The sequence below is a fragment of the Aotus nancymaae genome, unplaced genomic scaffold (genome assembly GCF_030222135.1).
Source record: "Aotus nancymaae isolate 86718 unplaced genomic scaffold, 86718_ANA_hifiasm-v0.15.2.pri h1tg000131l, whole genome shotgun sequence".
In the NCBI taxonomy this organism is placed as follows: Eukaryota; Metazoa; Chordata; class Mammalia; order Primates; family Aotidae; genus Aotus; species Aotus nancymaae.
The window spans coordinates 4,925,971-4,952,764 of record NW_026988546.1 but is presented as its reverse complement, the minus strand read 5'-3'; the positions used below and the strand labels follow the sequence as shown (position 1 = coordinate 4,952,764).

Sequence of the window (26,794 nt, the reverse complement as noted above, 5' to 3'; positions counted from 1 at the left end):
CATGCCACACATACACATTACACATGCATGTATATTAACACTATACATGTACTATACATAGATACACATCACACAGATACTACACATACGTGCATGGTATACAATACATATATGCAAATGCCACACACAAGATGTATGCAGGTACACACATGTACATGCCATGTACACATGCATCATGTATGGTGCACACTACCTGCGCCTATGCAACAACAGATATATACATAGATACATGCAAACATCACTGTGCACATACATGACTACAGGCACACTACACACAAGTACATTACATATGTACACACTTCACACACAGCTACACATGTACACACACTGCACACATATATAAGTATACATATTAGAGACCACATCTGTGCACACGTGGATACTGCACACATATACATATGTACACAGCCACACACCATAACACACATGCATGTTCATAAACACTATACACTTGGCCCACCCCAAAATAGTCACCAGCCCTTGCAGGGTCAGGTGTGTGGTTTCCACCAAAGTCCTGTGGCATGCTGAGGGCTGATTTTCAAAAATGGTGTGTCTGGTGGCCATGTTGGGGACAGAACAAGTCCAAAACCCCAAGGGGTGCCTACCATTGCCAGAGACCCCAGTGGGCAGAATGATGACTCTCAGAAACCCAGAGTGCATGGGAGTCGTGGTGTGGAGCCCGAAGGCAGAGCGTGTGCTGCAGCCTGTCTGCTCTCAGCCCACTCAAACCTGGCTGGCTGGGGGGACCAAGACTTGTTACCAGCACTGCCTTAGGGTCTCACATCATTACCCACACCCCAGTTTCCATGAGGAGGTGTTGGAGCCGGGTGTTAGCCACATGCAGGGGGTGCCCCATGGGAGAGAAACCCTGACTGTTAGGAGGCACAGAGCACTTTTGATGGGGCTGCTGGTACATCAGCCCATGCTGTGCTCTGGAGACAGCAGAAGACTTCCTACCTGGGATGCAGAAATGACGTCTCCTGGGAAAGGAGTGGAAGGCTTTCCCTCTGTTGCCCTGTGCCCTGCGAGGCAGCCAGGGAGCCAGGCATCTCCAGCTCCACGCTCCTTCCTCTTTCCCCTCCACTGTTGGCGTTGTGCTCCGTTCTAAACCTGGCTGTGCCTTTGCTCAGAGGTTGAATGTGCAATCTGAATTCCAGGCAGAAGTGTTTTCTCGAAGCAAGATGAGGACAGAGCTGCCAGTGGAGCCCATGGGATGGGCTCGGCCCGTGGGATGGGCTCAGAGGGGATGGGACGAGATGCGCTGAGGGCGTCAGCACAGCTGCTTCCTGGAGTTGCCGTCAAGAGGTGCGGAGATCTGAGGTGGTGGCTACAGGGTTTTTGAAAAAAATTAAAGTTATTTCTGAGCCAGGCAGGGTGGCTCATGCCTGTAGTCCCAGCTATGTAGGAGGCTGAGGTGGGAGGACCACTTAGCCCAGTTTAAGACCAGCATGGGCAACATAGTGAGACCCTGTCTCTAAAAAAAATTAAAAACTTAGCCGGGCGTGGCAGTGCACCTGAGGCTGCAGTGAGCCATGATTGCCCCACTGCACTCCAACCTGGACAACAGAGCAAGACCCCGTCTCTAAGAACATATATGTTAAAGTTCTATACAAATCAGAAGTCAGTGCTGGTCATGCCCTTTGTGACTTAAGCAATCTGTGGCACACACCCGGCCCTGTTGGAATGTGAATTGATGCCGTTTTATCTATTTGGACATTACACGTGGGAAGGAGTTCTCCGCACTGAGAGGCCTTGCCTTCCCGTCCCTCGCCCGGGAAGGAAGCATGCGTTGGCCGGAGAGGTGTGGTCAGTGCGTGTTCACAGCAGGGTGATTTACCTCACATTCTTCAGATATTTGTATTAGAAGGCCATGCACTTGGAGGCACGAGGATGGGGCTAGTGGAGTGGGCGTGAGGTTTAGGCCCCTGCTGCCCTGGGGAGACTGTGGGCCACTGTGTTCCCTGCAGGGGCAGGTGCAGGGAGAGGAAGCGTGGAGGGGATGTGGGCAGTTATTCTGAGAAGGGGCTGAGCCCCTAGGCTGGGCAGGAAGGGGTGAAGAGGGGTCAAGTGCATGAGCTGGGGTGACCAAGGGCTCAGCTGCCCCTAGGGGATGGCCTCTGTGGTGCTCAGGTCCCTCAGCCTGGCCCCTGCCTCGAGCTAGTGGCCAAGGTGGACAGAAAGAGAGAGTAAGAGACAGAGACAGAAAGGCAAAATGCACAGACAGAAAGAGAGAAAGGGAGACAGAACAAGGAGACAGACAGAAAGTAGAAATAGGCAGAGACAGAGGCAAAGAGAGGTTGAGCCCGAGATGGAGACACAAAGAAAAATTGAGACAGAAACGCAGTGCTAAGGGGAGCTCGAGTCAGCCTCTGCATCCAGGGTTGCAGGTCAGCCTGGAGGCTGGACCCGACCGGGAACCTGGCCCTGAGCCACAGCTGTGGGCCCACCATCCCCTCCCCACCCATGATTGCAGCCCCCAGGCCAGGCCCAGCGTCTCGGCCCTGATGGGGTGAGCCCTCGGGGTCCCCACCTGGGTGATGGCTCCTGCTCATCCTTTCCAGATGGGAAGCCAGTGGAGGTGGACCCCCACCACATCCTCATCGAGGACCCCGACGGCTCATGTGCCCTCATCCTGGACAGCTTGACTGGTGTGGACTCCAGCCGGTACATGTGCTTTGCGGCCAGTGCTGCTGGCACTGGCAATAGCCTGGGCAAGATCCTGGTACAGGGTGAGCCCGGAGGCCTGCCCAGGGGAGGAGCCACCCTGACAGCCCACCACCGCAGGCCCGGCTGCAGCGGGGATTGCTGGGAGCTCATAGAGGATATTGGCAGGCAGGGACCTGCAGCCCTTTGCTGGCATCACCCTCAGCGTCATCAGGGCAGCTCTCTGTGTGTGACTGTGTCTGTATCTCCCTGTCTGTGTCTCTCTGTCCTTTGATCTCTGTGTCTGTATGTCATTTTCTGTTTCTCCATCTCTGTCTTTATCTGTCTCTATCTCTGTATTTCTCTGTCTCTCCATCTCTGTATCTTTATCTCTGCGTCTGTTTCTCCACCTCTGTCTCTGTCTCTCTGTATGTCTTTCTGTCTCTGTCTCTCCCCTCCACAACCCCACAGTCCCACCCACGCTTCATGAACAAGGTCCAGGCCTCGCCCTTTGTGGAGAGAGAGGACGCCCAGTTCACCTGCACCATTGAAGGTGTGCTGCACCCGCAGATCAGGTGGGGCCCAGGCCTGCCTGGGGATGGGTGTGGGGGCTGGCTTCTGCCTGGGGCATGGGGCATGGACAGCGTGTTCCCAGGTCAGGGGTGGGCTGGACATGGCCACCAGTCTTCAGCTGAGAATGGTCTTTGGGGACTCTGGATCATTCTGGATGTGGGCCCCTCAGCCAGGAGGACACGGCCAGGCTGGGTCTTGGCTTCTGGAAGGGTGGGCTAAGGACCCTGGGGGTCTGGGGGCAGCACAGTGTGGTCCTGAGCACAGGGAGCACAGCCGGGGGTGGCCCTCAGACAGTACATAGGCAGAGGGTGACCGGAGCCCTGCCTCATGTGCCCTCTGGGTGGATTCCAGGTGGTACAAGGACGGGGCCCGGCTGACCCCTGGCAGCAAGATCCAGATGCTCAGTGATCCCCGCAGCAGCCTGCTGGTGCTGGTGATCCGGGCAGTCAGCGAGGAGGACCTGGGGCTCTATGAGTGTGAGGTGAGCGGTGCAGGAAGGGGCCCTGCCCTGGGGCCCAGGCTCTCCTTTCCGGCCATCCTCTGGGATCTCATTGTGGAGGGGCTGAAGAACCCAGGAACTGTCCTTAAGGTGAGGGCCTCTCAGCAGAGGCCAGGGAACACCATATCCACTGCTACACACTGATGATAGGCCAGAGGCCACCACGCCACCGCTGTCATCCCCTTATCACAGGTGGGGGGCCATCAGGCCACTGTCACCCACCATCACAGGTGGGAGGCCATGAGGCCACTTGTCACCACCATCACAGGCTGCTGGCCACCAGGCCACTGTCATCCCCCAGTCATAGGCCAGAGACCACCAGACCACTGTCACTCCACATCACAGGCCAGAGGCCACCAGGCCACTATCAACCCCCATCAGAGGCCAGAGGCCACCAGGCCACTGTCACCCATCACAGGTAGAAAGCCACCAGGCCACTGTCACCCCATCACAAGCAGAGGCTACTAGGCCACTGTCACCCCCATCACAAGCAGAGGCCGCAAGACCACTGTCACCCCATCACAAGCAGAGGCTACTAGGCCACTGTCACCCCCATCACAAGCAGAGGGCAACCAGGCCACTGTCGCCCCCCATCACAGGCCAGAGACCACCAGGCCACTGTCACCTTCCATCACGGGCCAGAGACCACCAGGCCACTGTCACCCCCCATTACAGGCCAGAGGCCACCAGGCCAGTCACCCCCCATTACAGGCCAGAGACCACCAGGCCACTGTCACTCCCTATCACAGACCAGAGGCCATCAGGCCACTGTCACCCTCCATCACAGACCAGAAGCCACCAGGCCACTGTCACTCCCCATCACAGACCAGAGTCCACCAGGCCACTGTCACCTCCCATCTCAGGCCAGAGGCCACCAGGCCACTGTCGCCCCCCATGAAAGGCCAGAGGCCACCAGGCCACTGTCACTCCCCATCACAGACCAGAGGCCACCAGGCCACTGTCACCCCCCCATCACAAGCAGGTGGCTATCAGGCCACTGTCACCCATCACAGGCCAGAGGTCACCAGGCCACTGTCACCCCATCACAGTCTGGGGGCCACCAGGCCACTGTCACTGTCATCCCTGGCCACACCACTGCTCCATGCCCTGGCCTTATTCTTCCTCTGCCCTGAAGCCTCTCCTCTGCTCCCACGTCAATCTGGATGCCTTGTTCCCTGCTTCCCTGGCCATTTCAAGGATGCCACTTGGTTTTTGCCTTTAGGGGGCCTGGTGTGGCCTCATGAATTTTGTCGTTCGTGTCAAACGGAGTGTCAGTAATCCCATGCAGCCTTGCCCTGCTCAGGTGCCTTTTCCCTGTGGAGACGTCCAGCCTGTGGGTGGACAGAGCTGCCTTCTGCTCCAGCCCCTGTGTCTGCAGGGCCCAGTCCTCCAGTCCTTCAAGGCCTGTGGTGGTCAGGGTGGCTGTGTGCCAACTGTGGGTGCCCCGGGCTCCAGACTCTTCCCGGGGCACTTGTCTGGCCACCACCTTCCCATGTGCTGCTCTCGCTCTTGAAGCAGAGACCTGGCTCTTGACTTGCACTGTCTAGTACCATCACTACTGGCCATACATGGGGATTTACATTTAAATTTAAATCAGCTCAAGTTAAATCCAAAGCTGGGTGCTGTGGCTCATGCCAGCAATCTCAACAATTTGGGCGGCCAAGGCAGGAGAATCACTTGAGCCCAGGAGTTTGAGACCAGCCTGGGCAACATATTGAAACCCTGTCTCTTAAAAAAAAAAAAAAAAAAATTAAAAAATGAGCCAAGCACAGTGGTGCACACCTGTGGTCCCAGCTACTCGGAAGTTGAGGTGGGAGGATCCCTTGAGCCCAGGAGATGAAGGCTGCAGGGAGCTGACATCATGCCACTGCACTCCAGCCTGGGCCACAGAATGAGACACATCTCTAAAAACTACATAGAATTAAGTTAAAGAGTCTGTGCCCCAGTCTGCGTCCCAGGGCAGACGGAGAGCATCCTCATCACTGCAGAGGCCCTGGGGACGTGTGAGTCCCCCAGGGATGCTGTGGCTGGCCAGGGCCCTTCCCCTTGGGGGAGACACACCAGGGTGGGGGCTGCCCATGCTCCCAGCATGGCCCCAGGGAGAGGGCCCTGCCCGTGGGGAGCCCTGGGCTCTGAGCCAGCCCTCTGTCCTTGCAGCTGGTAAACCAGCTGGGCTCTGCAAGGGCCAGGGCAGAGCTGAGCATTCAGAGCCCTGCACTGCAGGCCCTGGAGCAGCACCACCGGGAGCAGCTCGTGGCTGCCGTGGAAGGTAAGTCCCACCCCTGCCTTCACCACCACGGCTCAGACCCAGGCAGGACCCTCACGGGCCTGGCCGTGTCCTGGGGCATGAGATTCTCATCCTTCCCAGTCAGGATCTGCTACCTGGAGGACTCTGGAGGAGGAGCTGGGCTGGCATCTTGGGGTAGGGAGAGCCACAGATGGGAGATGAGGAGGCTGCTGTGGGCCAGGTGCAGGTCCCAGGTCCCAGCCTCTGGCTGGAGGCAGCACCTGTGTGGGCTGGTGGAGGGCGGGCCCTGAGCCCAGAGCCCTGGTGGAGGTAGACAGGCCACTCTGGGTGGATGTCATTCCCAAAGCCCTGCTGCCATCCTGGGGAGGGGAAGTGTGTGCATGGAGGCCAGGCCTACACCCAGGGCAGCTCACCAGCAGTGGGCAGATTGCAGCAGGAACAGTAGGAAGGACGTCTCTGTGGAGGCCGGGCAGCTGGGCCCCAGCTTGGCTCCCAGGAGAAGGGGCAGGTATCAGGGGCCTGACCCCTCCAGCTCAGGGTAGGGCTGGCTGTGGAGGCACCTGGCCTGGTCTGGGGCTGCTCCAGGGTCCTGGGAGGGCCTTGGGCTGCAGAATGACCTCACCAGGGATGGAAGGTGAGGGATGGAGGGTGTGGGGGATCAGCAGGGATGGAGTGGGGGGGAGAGGTGGGGCGCATCACTTCACTCCTCCCGGATGCTTTGTTCAGGGCAGGGGCAGCCAGGGTGGGAAGGGGGTCATTGGGCATCTGTCATGGGCTCCCAGTTGGAGCTGCCCCTCTAGACAGGTGATGAGCCTCCCATCCCTGGGGAAATGCAAGCGGGGGGACACCTGGCAGAGCCGCAGCTCCCACTGTGGATGGGTTGGAACGCATGTCCTCCAAGTCGTAAACACTGGCTACTCCATCCCAGCTCAACTGTCTCTCAGGGCACAGTGTCTGAAAGCCAGGTGCCCATCTGGGTCCCACAGAGTTTGGCCATCTTTGACACCCTCCATGACCCTCAGGGAGACCCTCCCTTGCCGGGCAGGGGTCCTTGTTCCTCATCCCCCACTGCGAGTGCCCCACGTCTGACGTGTCTCTGGGGCCCTGTGACCTCCATCAGCCCCACAACCTGGTGGCCACAGCACCTCACAGAACCGCTTCTGCAGCCACCGCACTCCAGCCTCTCACAAGTCCCGTGTCTTGCGGCCACGGAAGTGCCAGCAGGGACACGTGGGGCTGCCTCTTCCTGGTTACAGAAGTGTCCTTTGCAGTCGTAACAAGTCTCTCTCTGGGTTTGGAGGAGGGGTGGCAGGCGAGAGAGGCCACCCATGCTGAACAGGGCGGCGGCACCTCAGCGCGAAGAACCTGGAGCTGGTGCCAATGCCTCCCTGCTTCTAACACCTGCCTGCTGCTTCCTTTTTAACCTGGCAGCTCTGCAGCCTGAACGGGCCCTGCCAGGCCTGTGGGGCGGGCACTGCCCCCTCGCTCATGAACCACGCTGCGCACAGCTGCACCCCTCCTATAGTTGCAAATACCCAGGTCCACAGCCGATCAGGTGGCAGTTTAGGTCCATGAGTGATGGTGCCCGGAGTGTATGGGCCCAGAAGCGCCAGGCTTCAGCCCCAAGTGCAGGGAGGATGATGGGGGAGGCCCCGGGTTTTCCATCACTCTGTGCAGTTCCCATCACTGGCCAGCAGGTGGCGGACACACCAGCTTTCTCTGGGGTCAGGTTAGTCCAGGCACACAGAGCCTTGGCTGAGCACAGGGGCTCACGCCTGTAATCCCAGCACTTTGGGAGACCAGGGCGAGCAGATCACAAGGTCGGGAGTTTGATACCAGCCTGACGACATGGTGAAACCCCATCTCTACTAAAAATACAAAAATTAGCTAGGTGTGGTGGTGCACGCCTGTAATCCCACCTACTCAGGAGGCTGAGGCAGGAGAATCTCTTGAACTCGGGAGGCGGAGGTTACAGTGAGCCGAGATCATATCATTACACTCCAGCCTGGGGGACAAGAGTGAGACCCCGTCTCAAAAAAAACCACACGCAGCGTTTTGGTTGGATCGCATTCTCTCCTCCCATGAACGCTTTCTCTTCCTGTGAAATACACACCTACACATACGTATACACGTGCACACACACACAGAAATGCACAGCACCTGTGGCTCCCACCAGATGTGGGTAGTCGCTGGCATACATGTGCCCCTCCTCTGAGATGGGCGTAAAGCCTTTCTCCACATGGCAGTCTAGCAAAGCACACAGTGCCCCACCCCGACCCAGAGTTGTGAGGCTGTGCGCTCCAGGCCACGTCACTTGACTTTTCTGGGCCTCCTGCTAGGGGTGGTGAGGAGGGTCACAGAGATGCAAGGCTGGTGGTGGCCCATGGCCTGCCCACTAGCCAGCTGGCCAGGGCTGGGAGGCGCCATCTTTGTGCCCAGATGATTCTGCCCAGGAGCTGCAGGGGAAGAGTTCTTGAGGTGACTGGGAGGAGGAGCTGCCTGATCCCAGATGTGTCCCATCCCATCACAGGAACCGCAGGCCCCATCCTGCTGGCTCTGGGGAGGGAAGCAGCCAGGAAAAGCAGGAGAGACTGGGGTGTGTGGACCAAGGTTGCTCCTGTAGGGAGATTGGGCTGCCCGCCCACTTGGAGCTCAGGACTCTGTGCAGCATTCCTGGGGCTGTTCTTGGCAGGACTTGTGTGGCCTCGTGCCACAGAGCTCAGATGTGCCACTTTCAGGACTCCAGAGTCCCTCCTCACGAGGATTTTTTGTAACAGAGGCCCTGAATGTCTCAGCCTCAGTGTGGCTGCTGGCTCCCTGTGCAGCCACAGGCCATTGCTTTCCCTTCCAGGACTTGGCTTCTATGTCTGAGAAGTGGGATTGTAGGTCTGACAATTTCACAGGGCTACCTCGGGACATGGGTCGAAGGAGAAGCTGGGATTTCTGTGCAGGAAGCATAGGTAGGGCCCTCATTCTCCCCACAGCCCCTGCAAAACCCTCGTGAGGGACAGAGAGTCCCGCCTTCATGAGGGGATGCACTGTCCTCAGTCCTCATTCTGCAGCCACTCAGAGCAGGCATTGTCACCTCCACATCAGAGACCAGGGAACTGGGGCTCTGAGCAGACAGCCTGGCCAGGGACAGCTTAGCCGGTGACTCCACTGTTGTGCCACTCAGATAGCTCAGCCCCCAGCCCTGGCTGGTCTGTAACCCTCACCATTCCGACTGCTTTCTTTGTAGTCACTGAGCAAGAGACTAAAGTCCCCAAGAAAACCGTCATCATGTAAGTGCAGGCGTGTTTCTAGCCTTCCTCTGACTGCTATGCCTCCTGCATGCCACTGACCTGCCTGCGTCATACCCGTGTGGCCCAGCCACCTGCTTGCCGCCCGCTTGCTCACATAACATTCATCCTCTGACTGCCAGCACTGTCCAGGTACCCACAGACACTCCACACATCACCGCCCTGTCCTCAGGCCCTCAGCGCCCTCTGCCAGCACCGTTCAGGTACCCACAGACACTCCACACTTCACCGCCTTTCCCAGGCCCTTAGCACCCTCCATGGTCCCACCTCTCCTGCAGTCTTGGCCACTGAGACCCTTGGGTGGGTGCCTTCCAGCTCTGTGGGCCTCCTGGCTTTCTCTGCAGGGTGGACACGGGGTCTGTGTGTGGGCAGCAGCCCTTGTCTCTCGGCAAGAATAAAGCGGCTTCCTGCATACCTCTCCGACTCTCCTTGCCTCTCCACTGCACGGTCCTGGGTCCCCTCCACTTGCAGCCCTAGAGGGAGCCCCTACCCTCACCAGCACTTGACTGTAAGGTCCCTGGCTGGCCACTGCCTGTGGGGTCCCTGCCCATTCTAGGGTCCCCAAGTGGACCTGCGGCAGCTGCTTCCCATCAGGGGCCATGCAGCCACCCACAGGGACATGAGGCATGGTCAGAACAGCTAATCACAGTCCTTCCTGGCATGCTGGGCACCAGGCAGGCCTTCCCCAGGCCTGGGCAGCCAGGGCAGTTGTCATGGCAGATGCAGGGATGCGGTGACCCCATGGGATTTGGGCTCTCAGCATCAGGGGTCAACTTCGTTGTCTCTGGCTGGACAATTCCAGCACGAATAGAGGACGACCCCAAGCCCTCCAGCCCTGGGGCCGGCCAAGGGGTCCTGCCGACAGCCTTGGAGTGGGGAGGGTGGGGAGGAGGGTGCCCTGGTCCTGTAGAAAGCAGCCCGCGTCTCCTCTCCAGGCTGTTGACTGGGGGTGCAGCAGGGGCTTGAGTACACAAATGAGGAGGGAGGGTTGGGGCAGGTGACCTGCTGGACCCACGTGCGAGGTGCCTGGGGGCTGGTGGCCAGGTCAGGTCGGGGGAGGCTGCTGAGGGGGAGCTGCCAGTGGGGCCATGCCCAGCAGGGCTCTGGAGGACTCTCTGGCTGCCAGCAAGGGGTCAGGTTGGGTGGCTGGGGCAGGGTGGTAGGCAGAGAGGAGGGCAGATTTGGGTGACAGGTGGAGGACAGAAAGCTGTCTGACAGGTGAGTGCTGGCAGAGGCTGCCCTGGGAGGGAGGGACCGTCCCCAGAGAGAGGGCCGTGCCATGCTGCTGGGACACCCACCGAACCCAAGCTTCCTCTAGTCTCGGCTTGGCATCAGACTGTGCCCAGATTCAAGGAGAGGCCAGCTGTGGTCGGGGAGTTGTGATCAGTGGCAGAGCCAGGGCCAGGGGCAGGTATCCAGCCCCGGCGGCTTCCCGGAGGTGGTGACACTCTCCCGAAGGCACCTGGGGAGGATGGGCCTGAGCTTGCAGGGGCTCTAGGAAGAGGAAGCGCCTGCTGCAGCGTGGGTCTGCAGTTCCTTCCCCTCTCTGTCCCAGGCCTCCACCTCCAGGAGCCTCCTGAGGGGTGTGGGTCGGGGGTGGAGTCCAGTGTCGGTCCAGCTGGGCAGTCTCGAGGATGGGGATGAGGCTCCTGGAGTCCCCCCTGCAGGCTACAGCCATCCCGGACCCCTGGGCCTCAGCCCCTCTGCACTCATCTGCCACTTCTACAGACACCACCCTGGAGAATGTGGACCAGGAGGTCACATCCATCCTGGAGAGACCGCTGGGCTCCAAGGTGCCAGTGCCTTCCATGAAGGACCTCACTGGCCCCGGCCCCTGCCCTGGGATGGCACCTGCACTCCAGGAAGCTGGTTCCCAGCCCCCAGTCACCGGAACTTCAGAGGCACCCGGTGAGGCCCAGACGGATGCCGACCGCAAAGACCCCCAGGGGCTGACCCCAACCCTGACTACACCACAAGGGCTGCCCATCCCATGGGCATGAGATGCCAGGCCCCAGTGACCCCGACTTGGAACCCCAGTGGCTCCATGCACTGGGGGCTCCTGGGAAAAGCCTACTTCTTGCTTGGCCTCAGTTTACCCATCTGAATCAATGCACAGAATCGGTTCTGGAAGGTTCCTCCTGCTCTTAGTCTGTTCCAGAAGCCAGAGGCTTCCCATGGTTGGCCTGTGGTAGCCAATTCAGGTGCCCCGGGCTCCTCAGTGGACAGGAGGAGGGGGAGGGGTGTGAGAAAGGAGAGGAGGAGAGAGGGGAGAAGTAAGAGGGAGAGGAGGGGGAACAGAGGGTCAAAGGAGCAGATGGAGGAGGGGGGTCAGAAGCAGCCAGTGCCCCAGACAGACCAGACCAGAGTGGCTGCTAGAGAGCCTGCTCTGTGTGTCACCCAAGCCGTTTCCCCCAGGTGTCTGGAGCCTGTTATCACCCTCGCCCCTTCCCCCAGGTGTCTGAGGTCTCTGTTATCACCCACGCCCCTTCCCCCAGGTGTCTGGGGTCTCTGTTATCACCCACGCCCCTTCCCTCAGGTGTCAGGGGTCTGTTATCACCCAAGCCACCTCCCCCAGGTGTCGGGAGTCTCCTGTTATGATCACCCCGGCCCCTTCCCCCAGGTGTCTCGGGTCTCTGTTATGGAGCACTTTAATGGCTGTTGCTTTTTTTTTGTCTTTGGGACGGAGTCTCGTTCTGTCACCTAGGCTGGAGTGCAGTGTGCAGGGTTGCGACCACAGCTCACTGCAGCCTCAACCTCCTGGGTTTAAGTGATTCTGTCACCTCAGCCTCCCAAGTAGCTGGGACTACAGGTGTGTGCCCCCATGCCTGGCTAGTTTTTCTATTTTGGGGTAGAGATGGGGTCTTGCTGTGTTGCCCAGGCTGCTCTCAAACTCCTGGGCTCAAGTCATTCTCCTGCCTCAGCTTCCCAAAGTACTGGGATTACAGGTGTGAGCCTGGCCCAGCCCTGGCCTTGCTCCAGCCTGGTCCTCAGGTCCCTGATCAAGGACCTTTTCTTAAAGGGACAGATGGTGCATCTGGGGAAACTGAGGCCTGCGTTGTGGGAGCTCATCCCAGGCCCTGCTGCTCACTGCAAGTGGAGCCAGGTGTTCCAACCCTGCCTACAGGAGCACCCAGCTCTCCCAGCTGGAGGTCTGCGCCAGCGTGGGCGCAGCCAGGCAGGGAGCCATGAGGCCGGAGGCAGGATGGTGGCTAGGCTCCTCCCTGACCCCACCCCATCCAGCACCTCTGCATCTTGCCTGTGTGTGCTTCTTGGTCCATGCCCTTCTCCTCCCCATCTGGTCCAGCCCCTGCCTTGGTCACCTTCACACAAAGGACCATCCCAGCCCTGTGTACTGTGTCCCACCCGCTCTGGTCACCCCACCCATCTTGCAGGGCCTTACCTCATGCACCCTCCCCGGCCACACCTACCTGGTCCCATCACCTTGGAGAAAGGCCATCTGGCTAGAGCCAAGCAGGGTGACACCTCCAGGGTGCAGTGCCCTCCCCCAGGACTGCACGGGGCAGCCCCTGCCCTGCCATGGTCTCATGCTTCATGCCCTGAGCACACTCCACTCAGCGCTTCCAACAGTCTCACAGTCCATACGCTGCCACTGTGACCTCCCCAGGGCCAGGGGGCACAGGGTTTGGTGCAAGCAGGCCACCTTCCCCCAGTGAGATGAGAGGGCCGGCCCCTTGGGTCTGCTTCCCGCCAGCAGGCACGGAAGACCCCAGGTCTTCAGCAGGCACAGGCTCCTCCCTCCAGCTGCCTGGGCACTGCGGGGTGTCCTGCTAGGTCCCACCTTGGTGAACATTTGCTCAGTGTGCCCATCATGGGGCTGGATGGACACAGGGCCTGGCCAGATGCAGGGCCTGGCCCAGGAGAAGGGGCATGGCATCCCTCTCACCCTGGGAAGTGGTTACTTCTCATTCTCCTGGCCTGTCATCCTTCCCCCCACAAAGATTGAGGGCTGGTGTCTGCAGGGGAGGGACAGGCAGGCCAAGGCTGGGGAGGGGGTCTGGGAGGACCGGCTCTGGTCCTCACTCTCCCTCTGCCGCTTGGGTGCCAGGGGCACAGAGGCTGAGCAGACAACCCCACCCGGGTGCTGCTTGGACTGTTCCAGCAGATCGCAGGCTCCCTCCCAGGCCTGACGCTCGTTCACTCTGCCCGATGCCACTGAAGAGTCGGCACGAGTTGGCCTGCTCCGCCCACAACCCCACCTGCCCTGCCCATGGCAGGCACCCTTCCCACTTGCCGGCCTGCCCAAAGCTCACGTGTACCCAACTCCTATAGCCTCCTGCTCTGCCTGTGCCACCGCCCGGGGCTATCCCCAGCCCCAGTCCTCTACCCAGTCGGCCCTGGGGGCCTTCTGACCTCTCCCTGGTGGCTGGATGGAGCGGCATTGAGGGCCCTCCCTGTGGCCTCTGGGCAGCCCCATGGGGCAATGCCTTGACCCTCTGGGTCCTGCCCACCATCTCTTGTTCACTATGAACTGTTGAATGCCCCTGCACCCACCCATGGTGCTGAGAGACAGCTGCCTGCCCTGCCTGGCTGTCAGGGAGTGTTCTGGAAGACAGAGACCACAGCATCCGGCTGTCAGCCCGGCGGGTGGACAGGGGCCTTGGGACTGGTGGTGCCAGCCCAGAAGTGGAGGGTGCCTGGCACGTGGGCTCTGCAGGGTGGCAACTGCACATGCTTGAGCTGTGGGCTGGGGACTGGGGTTGGGGCTCAGGGCTCCTGGAGCCCAACCCTCTGCCTGGGCTCACCGAGCCTGGGATCGTGAGGAGCTGCTACAGGCACCACCCGGGCTCCCTCTCATGAGGCCTTGTCTCCCAGCCGCCGGGCCCCTGAGGATGCCACAGCTCCTCCTCCATGAAGCCCCAGAGCAGGAGCCGGAGGCCCGAGCCAGAGCCCAGGAGCAGACTGTGCCCATCCAGTAACCTCCCCAGACTGCTGGGTCCTGCAGCAGGGGCCAACCCCCAGGGGACATCCCAGGGCAGGCAGGGAGGGCATGTGAGCATGAGGTACCGGAGTGGCCTCCCGGCCCTCACCACACTCCCTGCCAGCAGCCACCTCACGCTGGGCAGGGTAGGGAGGAGAGGCCATGCTGGGAACAAGAGGTGAGAGGTGTGGGGGCTGGGCCCCCGTCTGTACATCTCATCCCAGAGAGGCTCTGCTGCAGCCCCTCCGAGTGTTGGTAGTGAGCAGGGAAATCCCCATCCCATCGGAAGGCCTGGCTGCTCAGAACAGGTGAGGGCCTGGCAGAGCCTCACTCCATTTCCTAACCCCAGGATGGAGGGCGCAGCCTGGCCCAGGGCAGGCACAGGGGAGCTGCTCTGGGACGTCCACAGTCATGTGGTCACAGAGACCATGCAGAGGACCTACATGTACTGGGCCATGGACACGCACTGCACGTATGGGGTCGGGCCCAGAGGGTTATGAGTGTGATTCCTGTGACTCTGCCCAGTGCTGGGGGCATTTGCACATCTATGGAAGCCACCCAGCATGTCCTGGCCTGCCCCAGCCTGGGAGCCCCACATTTCACCTCACTGTGTTCCCTCAGAGGGGCCAGGACCCTCTGCCAGGGAGAGGCAAGTGGTGGTGAACTTGGTGTCCTTAGGCCCCTGTCCCTGAGCACGCAGCAGAGTCAGTGAGATCTGCCGGCCCCGCCAGCTCCTCCTGATCACCTGGCTCACCGAGGCCAGAGTGGGAGAGGCAGTGGTTCCATGGAAGCAGCACCCCTGACTGTCAGAAGCCTGGGCGGTCAGAATGGGGTGCTGCTGCCCACAGTGTATCTCAGGGCCACCAACCACCCAGGCATGGTGAGCTGTGGCTGGCACCCAGGGGTCTCCACGGTTCCCTCCCTGCCCTTCCAGGGCCCCCATCCATGCAGGTGACCATCGAGGATGTGCAGGTGCAGATAGGCAGCATGGCCCAATTCCAGGCTGTCATTGAGGGTGACCCACAGCCCACAGTCATCTGGTACAAGGTAAGAGCAGCTCCGGGTGGGTGAGATTTGGGGATGGTCCTCGGAGCTGGAGAGCCCGTGGGAGGGATTGTAGTCCACACTGTGCACTTCCCTGACATCCCGTCTACAGTGGACATGCATCGGAAGCACTCTCAGTGAAGAGTGGGGGGCGGTGTCCCCCAGGGTGGGTTGATGGCAGCCCTGCCAGTCCTGTGCCTCCAGGACAGTGTCCAGCTGGTGGACAGCACCTGGCTTAGCCAGCAGCAGGAAGGCACCACATACTCCCTGGTGCTGAGGGATATGGCCTCGAAGGACGCTGGCATCTACACGTGCCTGGCCCAAAACACCAGCAGCCAGGTGCTCTGCAAGACAGAGCTGTTGGTGCTCAGGGGTGAGTTGGCCGACCCCTTTCGCACCCCAGGCTTTGTAGCTGGGCTGGCCGGGTACAGGACTCTGCTCCACAGGGCAACCTCCCTTCCCATGGGTGGTTCCTGGGTGGGGGTGGTCCCACAGTCTTGGGCCCAGGGAGCCCCTCCCATCAACACCACAGCACTGGGCTCCATGGGGATCCGGGTGGTCATCTTTGCCCATCCCAGCCACTTCTCACTCCTTAGGGGACAGTGAGCCGGACTGAGAGAAGCAAAGCCTGCGGAGGAGGCTGCACTCCTTCTATGAAGTCAAGGAGGAGGTCGGAAGGTAGTGCCCGGCCCCCTTTCCCCTGGACTGCTGATGGCCTGGGCCACCAGGTTCCCTCACTCCCTCCTTCCTAGGGACATGTTTGGCTTCATGAAGAGTGCAGCACAAAGGAAACAAGGTCTCCTGTGCTGCCAAGTTCATCCCCCTGTGGAGCAGAACTCAGGCCCAGGTGTACAGGGAGCGAGACATCCTGGCCACGCTGAGCCACCCGCTGGTCACAGGGCTGCTGGACCAGTTTGAGACCCACAAGACCCTCATCCTCATTCTGGAGCTGTATCCTGCCCTCAGCCCCTGGGAGGGCTTGAGCAGGGCAGGCCGGGGCTCGGAGGAGCCATGTGCACGGTATCCCCTGCCTGGCTGGGAATTTGGGGGGAGTCTTCTGTTCCATGAGGCAGTGACTGGAGTCCCCTGGGGGTGCTGGTGGCAGCTGGCCCTGATAACCTGACACCCCCAGCAGGGATGGCGGGGGCTCTCTCCCACTCTGCAGATGGCCTCTTACAGAGAAAGGAGCCACCTGTCTAGGCCACTCTGGGGTTCACCCTGTCACCCATGGAGCCTGGTCTTGGGGTCACCTCTGGTGCTCTTGACAGGCTGTCAGCTGGACACATCCCCCCTGCCCCAAGTTGTCATCCTCTTCAAGGGGAGAGGGTGCTGATGGGCTCTGTGCAGAATGGACAGGATGTCCCCTCCCACCGTGCCACTGCAGTGAGTGGCCTCTGTCCCCAGGGTCAGCCTGCAGCCCCCCCTCTCCTCAGGACTGGGTGTCATCTGGTGCTCAGAGGGGTCCTGCCCCACCCTCCTCAACCCTGAGTTTCACCACACTGCCCCCAGAGATCAGACGTGCCCGCAGTCCTGGCCTCCTCATTGTGAGTATGGGTGTCCAGGGGCAGGCAGGTTTCAGTCCCACAAGTGTGCTTTTCCTTGACGGGATCCCAGGTGCTCATCCGAGGAGCTGCTGGACCACCTGTTCAGGAAGGGCGTGGTGACAGAGGCCCGAGGTGACTGGGCAGCCACCCACCACTGCCCCAGCCACACACCATGCCCCAGCCCCTGCTCAGACAGCAGTCCTTGCAGACACAGCCCCAGCCATAGCCCTCCCTGGCTTAGAGGCTTCTGGGGCTCCCTAGGGCCTCCGGGGCTCTTGACCCCTCGGTTGGACTCAACAGGCCCCATGACCCCACCTCACCTCACCAGCTGACCAGCCCAGCCCTCCCCTCCCCTGCTGAGGGTCATGAGTCCACCGTATCCTCCCTGCCTTTGAGGGATCCCCTGGCTTAGGGGCACACAGGGCCCAGGAGGGCTTTGCACATCAGCCACCGAAGCCAGGAGGCAGCTGGGCGTGAAGTGGAAAGGGAGGCTGGGGCGGAGCTCCCGCCTGAACAGCAGCCCCACATGAAGACTTTAAAATCTGTCGCAGGTCAAGATCTACATCCAGCAGCTGGCAGAGGGGCTGCACTACCTGCACAGCCATGGCGTCCTCCACCTGGACATAAGGCTCGTGTGTCCCCACCCCTGCACTCCCAGCCTCACTGAGGGCTTGCTTGTCTCCACAGATGGGGAGCTCACCACTTCCTGGCAGCCCTTTCAAGTGGGGCGTGGCTCTTGTGGAGCAGAGGCTGTCCTCAAATGGCTGCGCTGGGTGCACCCCACCCTGCCCCCCAGGCCTCCGAGTGTCCCCACCAGGCCCAGCAGCCCCAGGAGTCACCCCCTTAGGGCACAGCCCTTACCCACGCCCAACTCTCCCACAGCCCCCCAACATCCTGATGCTGCATCCTGCCCGGGAAGACATTAAAATCTGCGACTTCAGCTTCACACAGAGCATCACCCCAGCAGAGCCACAGTTCAGCCAGTATGGCTCCCCTGAGTTTGTCTCCCCCGAGATCATCCAGCAGACCCCTGTGAGTGAGGCCTCCAACATCTGGTGAGTTGGGAGAATGGCTGCAGCTTCTCCGGGAAGCCAGTTCCCATGGCCAGCTGGGCCCTCCCCTCCACCCCGGGGAGGCAGCAGGCAGTCTACTGGTCAGCCAGGGGGTCCTCCCTGAACCCGTCTCCTCCTCCAGCCCTGGGCTCTCCCCTTCCCTGTGTGTGGCTGCGGGCCTGGGGTGACAGTGTGTGGTTCTGTCTTGCAGGGCCAACTGCTAATAGGGACAGGGCTTCCTTTTGGGGTGATGGAAGTGTTTTGAAATTAAATGGAAGTGGTGGCTGCACAACACTGAGTGTACTAAATGCCACTGAATTGTGCACTTTAAATGGGAGAATTGTAGGGTTTGTGAATTTCTTTTTTTGTTTTTTTGAGATAGAGCCTTGCTCTATTGCCCAGGCTGGAGTTCAATGGCAAGATCTCGGCTCACTGCAACCTCCACTTCCCAGGTTCAAGCGATTCTCCTGCCTCGACCTCCTGAATGGCTGGGATTATAGGCATGCGCCGCTATGCCTGGCTAATTTAATTTTTGTGTTGTTAGTAGAGATAGGGTTTCACCATGTTGGCCAGGCTGGTCTCAAACTCCTGACATCATGATCTACTGCCTTGGCCTCCCAAAGTACTGGGATTACTGGTATGAGCCACCGTGCCTGGCCATGTGAATTTCACATATATGTGTGTGTGTGTGTGTGTGTGTATATATATACACACACACTTGTGGGTTTTTGCTTGATTTTTTTTCGATGGAGTCTCACTCTGTCATCCAGGTTAGAGTACAGTGGCACAATCTCAGCTAACTGCAACCCTCACCTCCCAGGTTCAAGTGATTGTCCTGCCTCAGCCTCCCCAGTAGCTGGGATTACAGGCTCCTGCTACCACACCTGGCTAATTCTTATATTTTTTGTAGAGACAGGGTTTCACCATGTTGACCAGGCTTGTCTCAAACTCCTGACCTCAAGTGATCCACCCACCTCAGCCTCTCAAAGTGCTGGGATTACAGGTATGAGCCACCGTACCCAGCCTGTTTCTCTTTTTAAGTACAGTATCTCGCTCTGTTACCCAGGCTGGAGTACAATGGTGCAGTCAGAGCTCACTGCAACTTCCACCTCCTGGGATCAAGCAATCCTTTTGCCTCAGTCTTCCACATAGCTGGGACCACAGGCACAGACCACCATGCCCAGCTAAATTTAAAACCATTTTTTTTTGTATATAAAGAAAACTCCTGGGCTCCAGTGATCCTCCTGCCTTGGCCTCCCAAAGTGTTGGGATTATAGGTGTGAGCCACAGACTCAGCTTTTTTTTTTTTTTTTTCAGTGTAATTCAGGCTGAATCCAGTGGCTCACACCTGTAATCCCAATACTTTGGAAGGCTGAGGCAGAAGGATCACTTGAGCCTGAGTTCAAGATCAGCCTGGGCAGCATGGTGAAACTCTGTCTCTACACAAAAATGTTTTAAAAAATTGGCCAGCCCTGTTGGTACACATCTGTAGTTCCAGCTACTTGGGAGCATGAGGCAGGAGGATCGCCTGAGCCCAGGGAGGTCAAGGCTCTGCAGCAAGCCATGATCGGGGCCACCAGCCTGAGGGCAGAATGAAACTCCATCTCAAAAAACAAAACAAACAAAACCCAGAGGCAGTGCAGGCAGCAACATAGCAAGACCCCTCCTCTAAAGAAAAAAAAAAAGGAAGGAGTTTGAGGCCTCAGTAACCTGTGATCCTACCAGAGCAACATCAGGTCTCATAAAAAAGGGTGGGGCATGGGGGTGGGGAGAGGGGGTGTGGACGCATTCCTGATGTTACCTTTGCCTCCAGCTCCAATATGATTGGTCCCGGCTCGGTACTGACAGATGTTATGTATCTTGGCGTTCCGCTCACCTCCCCCAGACCTGGCCCTGGACATGGTCAGGGCCCCCCATCGAGGCCCCCAGGGTTGGGGTGTAGCAGTGGCACTGCAGGGTGTCCTTTATGTCAACGCTTTGCGCTCTGTGGATGTGTGAGCAGAGGAGGCCCCTGGAACACAAGGCCACCACATTTTAAGGAAGTGATTTTTTTTCTTTTTCTTATTTTACAATGACTCTATTGCTTCTTATTTTTAAAATGACACATGAAAAGGAAAAAACTTGATACTTAGGAGTTACACATACATTCAGAAGGAAGAGAAAAGTACAGTGAAGGGCCGAGTGTGCACACCTGGAATCCCAGCACTTCGGGAGGCCGAGGTGGGAGGATTGCTGGAGCCCAGAAGTTCGAAACCAGCCTGGGCAACAGAGCGAGACCCCATCTCTACATAAGCTTTCTTTTCTTATTTATTTATTTATTTATTTATTTATTTATTTATTTATTTATTTTTTCCTGAGACAGAGTCTTGCTCTTGCTGCCCAGTCTGTAGTGCAATGGCACAATCTCAGCTCACTGCAACCTCCACCTCCCAGGTTCCAGTGATTCTCTTGCCTCAGCCTCCCAAGTACCTGGGATTACAGGTGCACTTCACCACACCTGGATGATTGTTGTATTTTTATGGAGATCGGGTTTCACCATGTTGGCCAGGCTGGTTTCGAACTCCTGACTTCTGGTGATCCACCCACCTCTGCCTCCCAAAGTGCTGGGATTACAGGTGTGAGCCACCACACCTGGCCTTTTTTTTTTTTCAAGACAGAGTCTTACTCTGTTGGCCAGGCTGGAGTGCAGTGGTGCAATCTTGGCTCACTGCAACCTCCACCTCCCGGGTTCAAATGATTCTTGTGCTTCAGCCTCCCCAGGCTGGAATTACAGGTACACACCACCACACCTGGCTAATTCTTTTGTATTTTTAGTAGAGATGGGGTTTTTCCATGTTGCCTAGGCTGGTCTCAAATTTCTGTCCTCAAGCAGTCCTCCTGCCTCAGCCTCCCAAAGCACTGGGATTACAGCGGGAGCCACCACAGCCATCCTGTTTCCACTTCTGGAGGTTGTGAATCGTGCTGTTGTGAATGTGTCTGTCCAAGGGTTTGCTTAAACACTTGTTTTCATTTCTCTGAATCTGTCTAGGAGTGGGAATGCTGGGTCATTAGTAACTCTATGTTGATTTTTTGGGGAACACTCATCTACTATTTATCTCAAATTGTGGCCAGTGTTGAGAACTAGAGAGTTTTACATATGAGGTCACGTTTTTGACTTCTCTTAGAAATATTCGAAGCTGGCATGGTTGCTCACCAGTGATCCCAGCACTCTAGATCTGAGTGCTGAGGTAGGAGGACACTTGAGGCCAGGAGTTTCAGACCAGCCTGGGCAACATAGGGAGACACCATCTCTACAAAAAATTTAAAAAATTAGCCAGGCATGGTGATGAATGCCTGTAATCCTAGCTCCTCAGGAGGCTGAGGCCTGAGGATCACTTGAGCCCAGGAGGTGAAGACTGTAGTGAGCTGCAATTGTGCCACTGCACTCCAGTCCAGGCAACAGAGCAAGACCTTGTCTCCAAAAAAAAAAAGGAAAAAGCCTGTAATTCCAGCACTTTGAGAGGCCGAGGCGGGTGGATTATGAGGTCAAGAGATCGAGACCATTCTGGCCAACATGTTGAAACCCTGTTTCTACTAAAAATACAAAAATTAGCTAGGCGTGGTGGTATGTGCCTGTAGTCCCAGCTACTCAGGAGGCTGAGGCAGGAGAATTGCTTGAACCCGGGAGGTGGAGGTTGCAGTGAGCTGAGATTGTGCCACTGCACTCCAGCCTGGTGCCTGGCAACAGAGTGAGACTCTGTCTCAAAAAAAAAAAAAAAAAGGAAGTCTCACTCTGTCGCCCAGGTTGGAGTGCAGTGGCATGATCTCAGCTCACTGTGCCTACTGAGTTTAAATGATTCTCATGCCTCAGGCTTCTGAGTAGCTCGGAGGGACTACAGGTGTGTGCCATCACACTCAGCTACTTTTTGTATTTTACAAAACTACTGTACTATATTGGCCAGTCTGGTCACTATATAAGTTTCACTATATTGGCCAGGTCTTGAACTCCTGACCTCAGGTAATCTGCCTGCCCCAGCCTCCCAAAGTGCTAGGATTACAGGTGTCAGCCACCACACCCAGAACGCAGGGTTAGGACCGCCCCCCTTTGTGAAACCAGCTGCATAGCAGCTGCTTTGTGTCTCTTCGGACTAATTCAATAAGCCCATACTCTGGCCCAGAGTTTGCAGGAATGAAGAATTTAGAGGCGACTTTGACACAGCCTATCAAGGGCTGCTGGTTTAATGGAAGACAGATGCACATTCAGTAATCTCAACTTTTGGTGGCCAAGCTCAGAACAACACTAGCTGGAGGTGGTCTGGGGAAATCCAGAGACAGCCTGGATTGAGTTCCACTGTGTTTGGAAGAGAGGTTCCACAGCCCACATACTTTGCACCTTAGCTAAGGTCAACCCCTCCACCCATGTGGTAGATCCCATCGCCTCTTGTTTGCTTAAGGACATAGATTTAGTAATCCCCCCTTCATCTCTTTCCCCTCGGCCTCCCAAAGTGCTGGGACTGCAGGCCAGAGCCACTGCACCTGGCTGAATGATAGGTTTTTAAAAAGTTGTAGTCATCCTTTCTTCTCTATCATTGTATATTGGGAGTGTTGAATGATAGACAGATAACATCTTCACACATCTGAATTTGATGGAGAAGACTTCATGTCATATAGAGATTTAAGTATGATGCAGTAGCTTCTATGGGACTTTAGATTACCCCTCAGGGGGAAGATGAATATGTTTTATATTTTGGAGGAAGAATGAGTGTGGATGTTGAATAGTCAAAAAGTAGACTGTGGCAGAGACTGAGTAATTCCCATCCTATACAAATTCTTCCAGAGAAGAGAAAAAGTAAGAACTCTCCAGTGCATTGCATGAAGTTGGCAAAACTGAGGTAGGAGACAGGACTGGACTCTGGACCTGGGGCTCAGATGCTGGACAAAATTGAGGACTAGCTAAAACAGGTCTGGGGCAGAAACAGCTTTCCATAAAACATGCCTACCAGTATGTCTCATCAGTTTACCATTGCCATGGCAATACCCAGAATTTACTGCCCCTTTCCATGGCAATGACCCTGATAACCAGGAGGTTGCCACCCTTTTCCTAGAAATTTCTGCACAAACTCCCCTTATTTTATATGCAAAGATTATATTTGCATATAATTAAAAGTAAAAATATGAGTGCAGGCCTGCCTCTGAGCTGCTATTCTGGGCACACTGCTTATGGGGTATCCCTGCTCTGCAAGGAGTCGTACCTCTGCTGCTGCTGTGCACTGCTGCTTTGATAAAAGTTGCTTCAAGACTTTTTAAAAGCACCGTTTGGTGTCATAGTTATGATACAGCACAGGGCTCACCTGTGCTGCATCATAACCATGAAACCAAACCTAGTAAGAATATGACAAGAATAAAAAGGAAGGATCAGTCTCAATCATGGATATCAATACAAAAATCCTAAACAAATTATTAGCAAATTGCATCTTCTCTGAGAAAATACCAAATGGCAGATGACGCTGGTGCAGCAGGTGGGCCCAGAAGCCGTAGGGGCCCTGGAATGGGAAACTGCAGCAACTTTCAGCAGAGGCTTCCGTAGTGACGCTGAGGCTGGTGTGGCTGGGGTGGGGCCCAGCTGTGGAGCATGCAGAAGCAAGGCCAAGAACGAGGAGTGGATGCCATTACTTATACAAAGGGCAACGCTTTAGTTATGGAACATCTCCATCTTATATCCACTTAATTACACAGTTTATATGACTATCCTCCATTTTCTGACTAGCCAAGTTCCCCATAAATCTATAAGTTCCAGGGTTATGTATAGTAAGCAACCTAGATAGACCAGGTATATCCGGTTAAGAACATTTCATAAATAAGGATTTTCGGTTATTTTTTGGCCAGTAAATTCTATTCATGTGTTTACTAAGGGTATGAGTTAGTAGCATTTTTATAAGATTTGACCAGGATCATTTCTTTTTCCCCAGACCTCAGGAAAGAGAGGGAATGGGTTGCAGCCCTGCTGTTAAGTCTTTCTGTCCCATAATGGAACTTCCTTTATCTCATAAAGGATATTTACAATAAATATACTTTGTATATTAAAAATTCTCCATAATAAAAAGTACAATCAAACAGCAACCACCAAGTTGAGGCAGTCACACCAGAGGACCATTTCTGTGCCTGCCATACTGTCTAAAATCCACCTATAACATTTTCTATAAAGTCAGGGTTTCAACTGGGAGTAAAATATAGATTGGGAGGGCATTTGAATTGACTCAGGAGGCAGTGGCCACTGTATCTAATCCAGGGGAAAATGCGTCCACCTAGGAATAAATGTGAACACCCTACATTGGCAGGTCAACCCAGAGTTGCCCTTGGATTAAATGGATTTTTTTTTTTTTGAGACGGAGTTTCGCTCTTGATACTCAGGCTGGAGTGCAATGGCGCGATCTCGGCTCACCGCAATCTCCGCCTCCTGGGTTCAGGCAATTCTCCTGCCTCAGCCTCCTGAGTAGCTGGGATTACAGGCACGCACCACCGTGCCCAGCTAATTTTTTGTATTAGTAGAGACGGGGTTTCACCATGTTGACCAGGATGGTCTCGATCTCTTGACCTCGTGATCCACCTGCCTCGGCCTCCCAAAGGGATTTTTTTTTTTTTTTTTTTTTTTTGAGGCCTCACTCTGTCATGCAGGCTGGATTGTGTCCAGTGGCACAATCAGAGCTCGCTGTAGTCTTGACTTCCCATGCTCAAGCAATCCTCCCATCTCAGCCTCCTGAGTAGCTGAGATCATAAGCATGTGACACCATGCCTGAGCAATTTTTCATTTTTTATAGAGACAGGGTCTCACTATGTTACCCAGGCTAGTGCTGAACTCCTGGGTTCAAATGATCCTCTCACCTCAGTCTCTCGAGTAGCTGGGACTACAGACATGTGACACCATGCAAGGACATCACTTACAGCCTAAACTAATATTAATAACAAACCCTGGCTGAGCGCGGTGGCACGCACGTGCCTTGTAGTCCCAGCTACTCAGTGTGGGATGATTGGTCAGAGTGGTAGAAGAAGTTATAGGGAAAGAAGTGAACCTTTTGAAAGGTCAGAAGTCTCTGCAATGCTTTGGGGGACAGTAAGCTGAAGGCAGCTGTTCTCTTACCCTGAGGCAGAGGGCGAGAAGCAGGTGCAAGGAAATATAGGGGAGTTTATCTAAATAGTCTTGTTTATTTTGTCATCTGGAAACCGACCTTTGATCATCCAAGTGTGACATTGCTCCCTGCAAAGGTGACAACAATTTTAATTACTTACAGATTGTGTTGGCTCCAGGCTTTTGGCATTATGTCTGTACTGAATAAAAGCGAGCAGTTCCAGCTTATCCAGGCTGCTCCCTCTTCGGCAGTTCCCTAGCCACTCTTTCACCAAATACCTGTATCTGAGTACTCCTTGCATCCGTCACTCGGCCAGGGTCTGCGGGACAGACCTGGCACTCATGAAACTGAGACAAGAGGATCACTTGAGCCCGGGAGTTCTGGGCTGTAATGCACTATGCTGATTGGGTGCCTACATTTAGTTTAGCATTAATATGGTGACCTTCTGGGAGCAGGGGCCCAACAGGTTGCCTAAGGAGCGGTGAATCAGCCCAGGATAGAAACAGAGCAGGTCAAAACTCCTGTGCTGATCAGCAGTGGGATCGTGCCTGTGAATAGCAACTGTGCTCCTGCCTAGGCAACATAGTGAGACCCCATCTCTAAAAACAAACAAACAAACAAACAAACAAACAAACACTGACTTCCATTGAGGTGCAACATGTTTTTGTGGTGACCACTTCATGATTCCTCCCAGGAGAGAAGAAATGGTGACCCAGAACCTAGAGATGCAGAGGGGATGGCTTTGCCTTTGGTATCAGTTACACACAAGGATATTGTAGTGCCTTGTTGGATGAAGGCAGGTGGAGCACACATCTGTTGCAACACAAGTTATCCACACTTTACCATAGTGCTCCTGACAAATCAGATGCCTCCTGACAAGGTGGGCAGCTTCTATTCTTGCATCTTTTTGGGAAGTGCCCAGCTGCTCCTGACTCTATTATTCAAGTATCGCACACATCCACTGTCAGTGGAAACTTGGGGAATCCCTGAGAAGAGGTGAATTGTGTATTGTTCCTCATGTGGCTCACCATTGTTCTGAGTACTCCTCACTAGGACAGATGTTGACAGTGGCTGGCCACAGTAAATACAGGGATTACAATAGAAATAATGTAAGAAGGCTGGGCACTGTGGCTTGCACCTGTAATCCCAGCACTTTGAGAGGCCACAGTGGGAGTGAGGCCAGGAGTTTGAGGCTACAGTGAGCTATGATTGCACCACTGCACTTCAGCTGGGGGATGGAGTGAGATCCTGTTTGGGGGGGAAAAAAAAGGAACAGCGTTATCTGTGGTTTTAAGTTTAGCACCACAGCAGCTGCCATGACAACCTCCTCATGAATGGCCCTGTAATAGACCACACACATCCCAAGTCCTGAAGGCAACAGTAATGTGTCTCCCCAGTGACAGCCTCAATGTCCTCAGTTTTATTCATTGCCTATCCTGCCTGAATGCTGACTGGAGAAGTTTTGTTGGTGGCCTTTTTCCAGACATCAGAAAATGCTCTGTGACTTTCCAGGGTGGCTACAGGTATAGGGCATTTGCAATTATCCTGGCCCTGCCTGCTGTGGGGAGCAACAGAGACAGTCTTAGTGAGGGGGTGTAGCCTTTTTCTATCTTCCCCATATGGGAATCAAACATAGCCAATGCATACAATCCGGTGGTTGGTATGTCCATATGCACTCCATGCCCTGAACATGCAGCTATGGTTGTCATGTCCTTCTTCAGTCTGAGGGAATATATGTTGTTCCGTGATGAATTTGTTCAATGATTTACTTTTCTTTTTTTTCTGAGATGGAGTTTTGCTCTTGTTGCCCAGGCTGGAGTACAATGGTGTAATCTCGGCTCACTGCA

General features: G+C 55.9%; 1 protein-coding gene across 1 annotated transcript in view; it reads left to right on the top strand.

Annotated features, from left to right (window-relative positions):
- LOC135272757 (obscurin-like) overlaps nucleotides 1-19,839 on the top strand; it is a 64,785-nt gene extending 44,946 nt beyond the window's left edge. The window contains 20 exon segments of the mRNA XM_064371349.1: nucleotides 2,562-2,729; nucleotides 3,115-3,119; nucleotides 3,121-3,218; nucleotides 3,568-3,697; nucleotides 5,873-5,984; nucleotides 10,991-11,170; nucleotides 11,665-11,677; nucleotides 14,112-14,195; nucleotides 14,551-14,669; nucleotides 14,849-14,854; nucleotides 15,136-15,248; nucleotides 15,450-15,618; nucleotides 15,842-15,923; nucleotides 15,998-16,015; nucleotides 16,017-16,196; nucleotides 16,860-16,915; nucleotides 17,336-17,421; nucleotides 17,672-17,848; nucleotides 19,655-19,679; nucleotides 19,727-19,839. Coding sequence (XP_064227419.1) covers nucleotides 2,562-2,729; nucleotides 3,115-3,119; nucleotides 3,121-3,218; nucleotides 3,568-3,697; nucleotides 5,873-5,984; nucleotides 10,991-11,170; nucleotides 11,665-11,677; nucleotides 14,112-14,195; nucleotides 14,551-14,669; nucleotides 14,849-14,854; nucleotides 15,136-15,248; nucleotides 15,450-15,618; nucleotides 15,842-15,923; nucleotides 15,998-16,015; nucleotides 16,017-16,196; nucleotides 16,860-16,915; nucleotides 17,336-17,421; nucleotides 17,672-17,848; nucleotides 19,655-19,679; nucleotides 19,727-19,839 — 1,934 coding nt within the window.
- The last annotated feature ends 6,955 nt before the right edge of the window (nucleotides 19,840-26,794 follow it).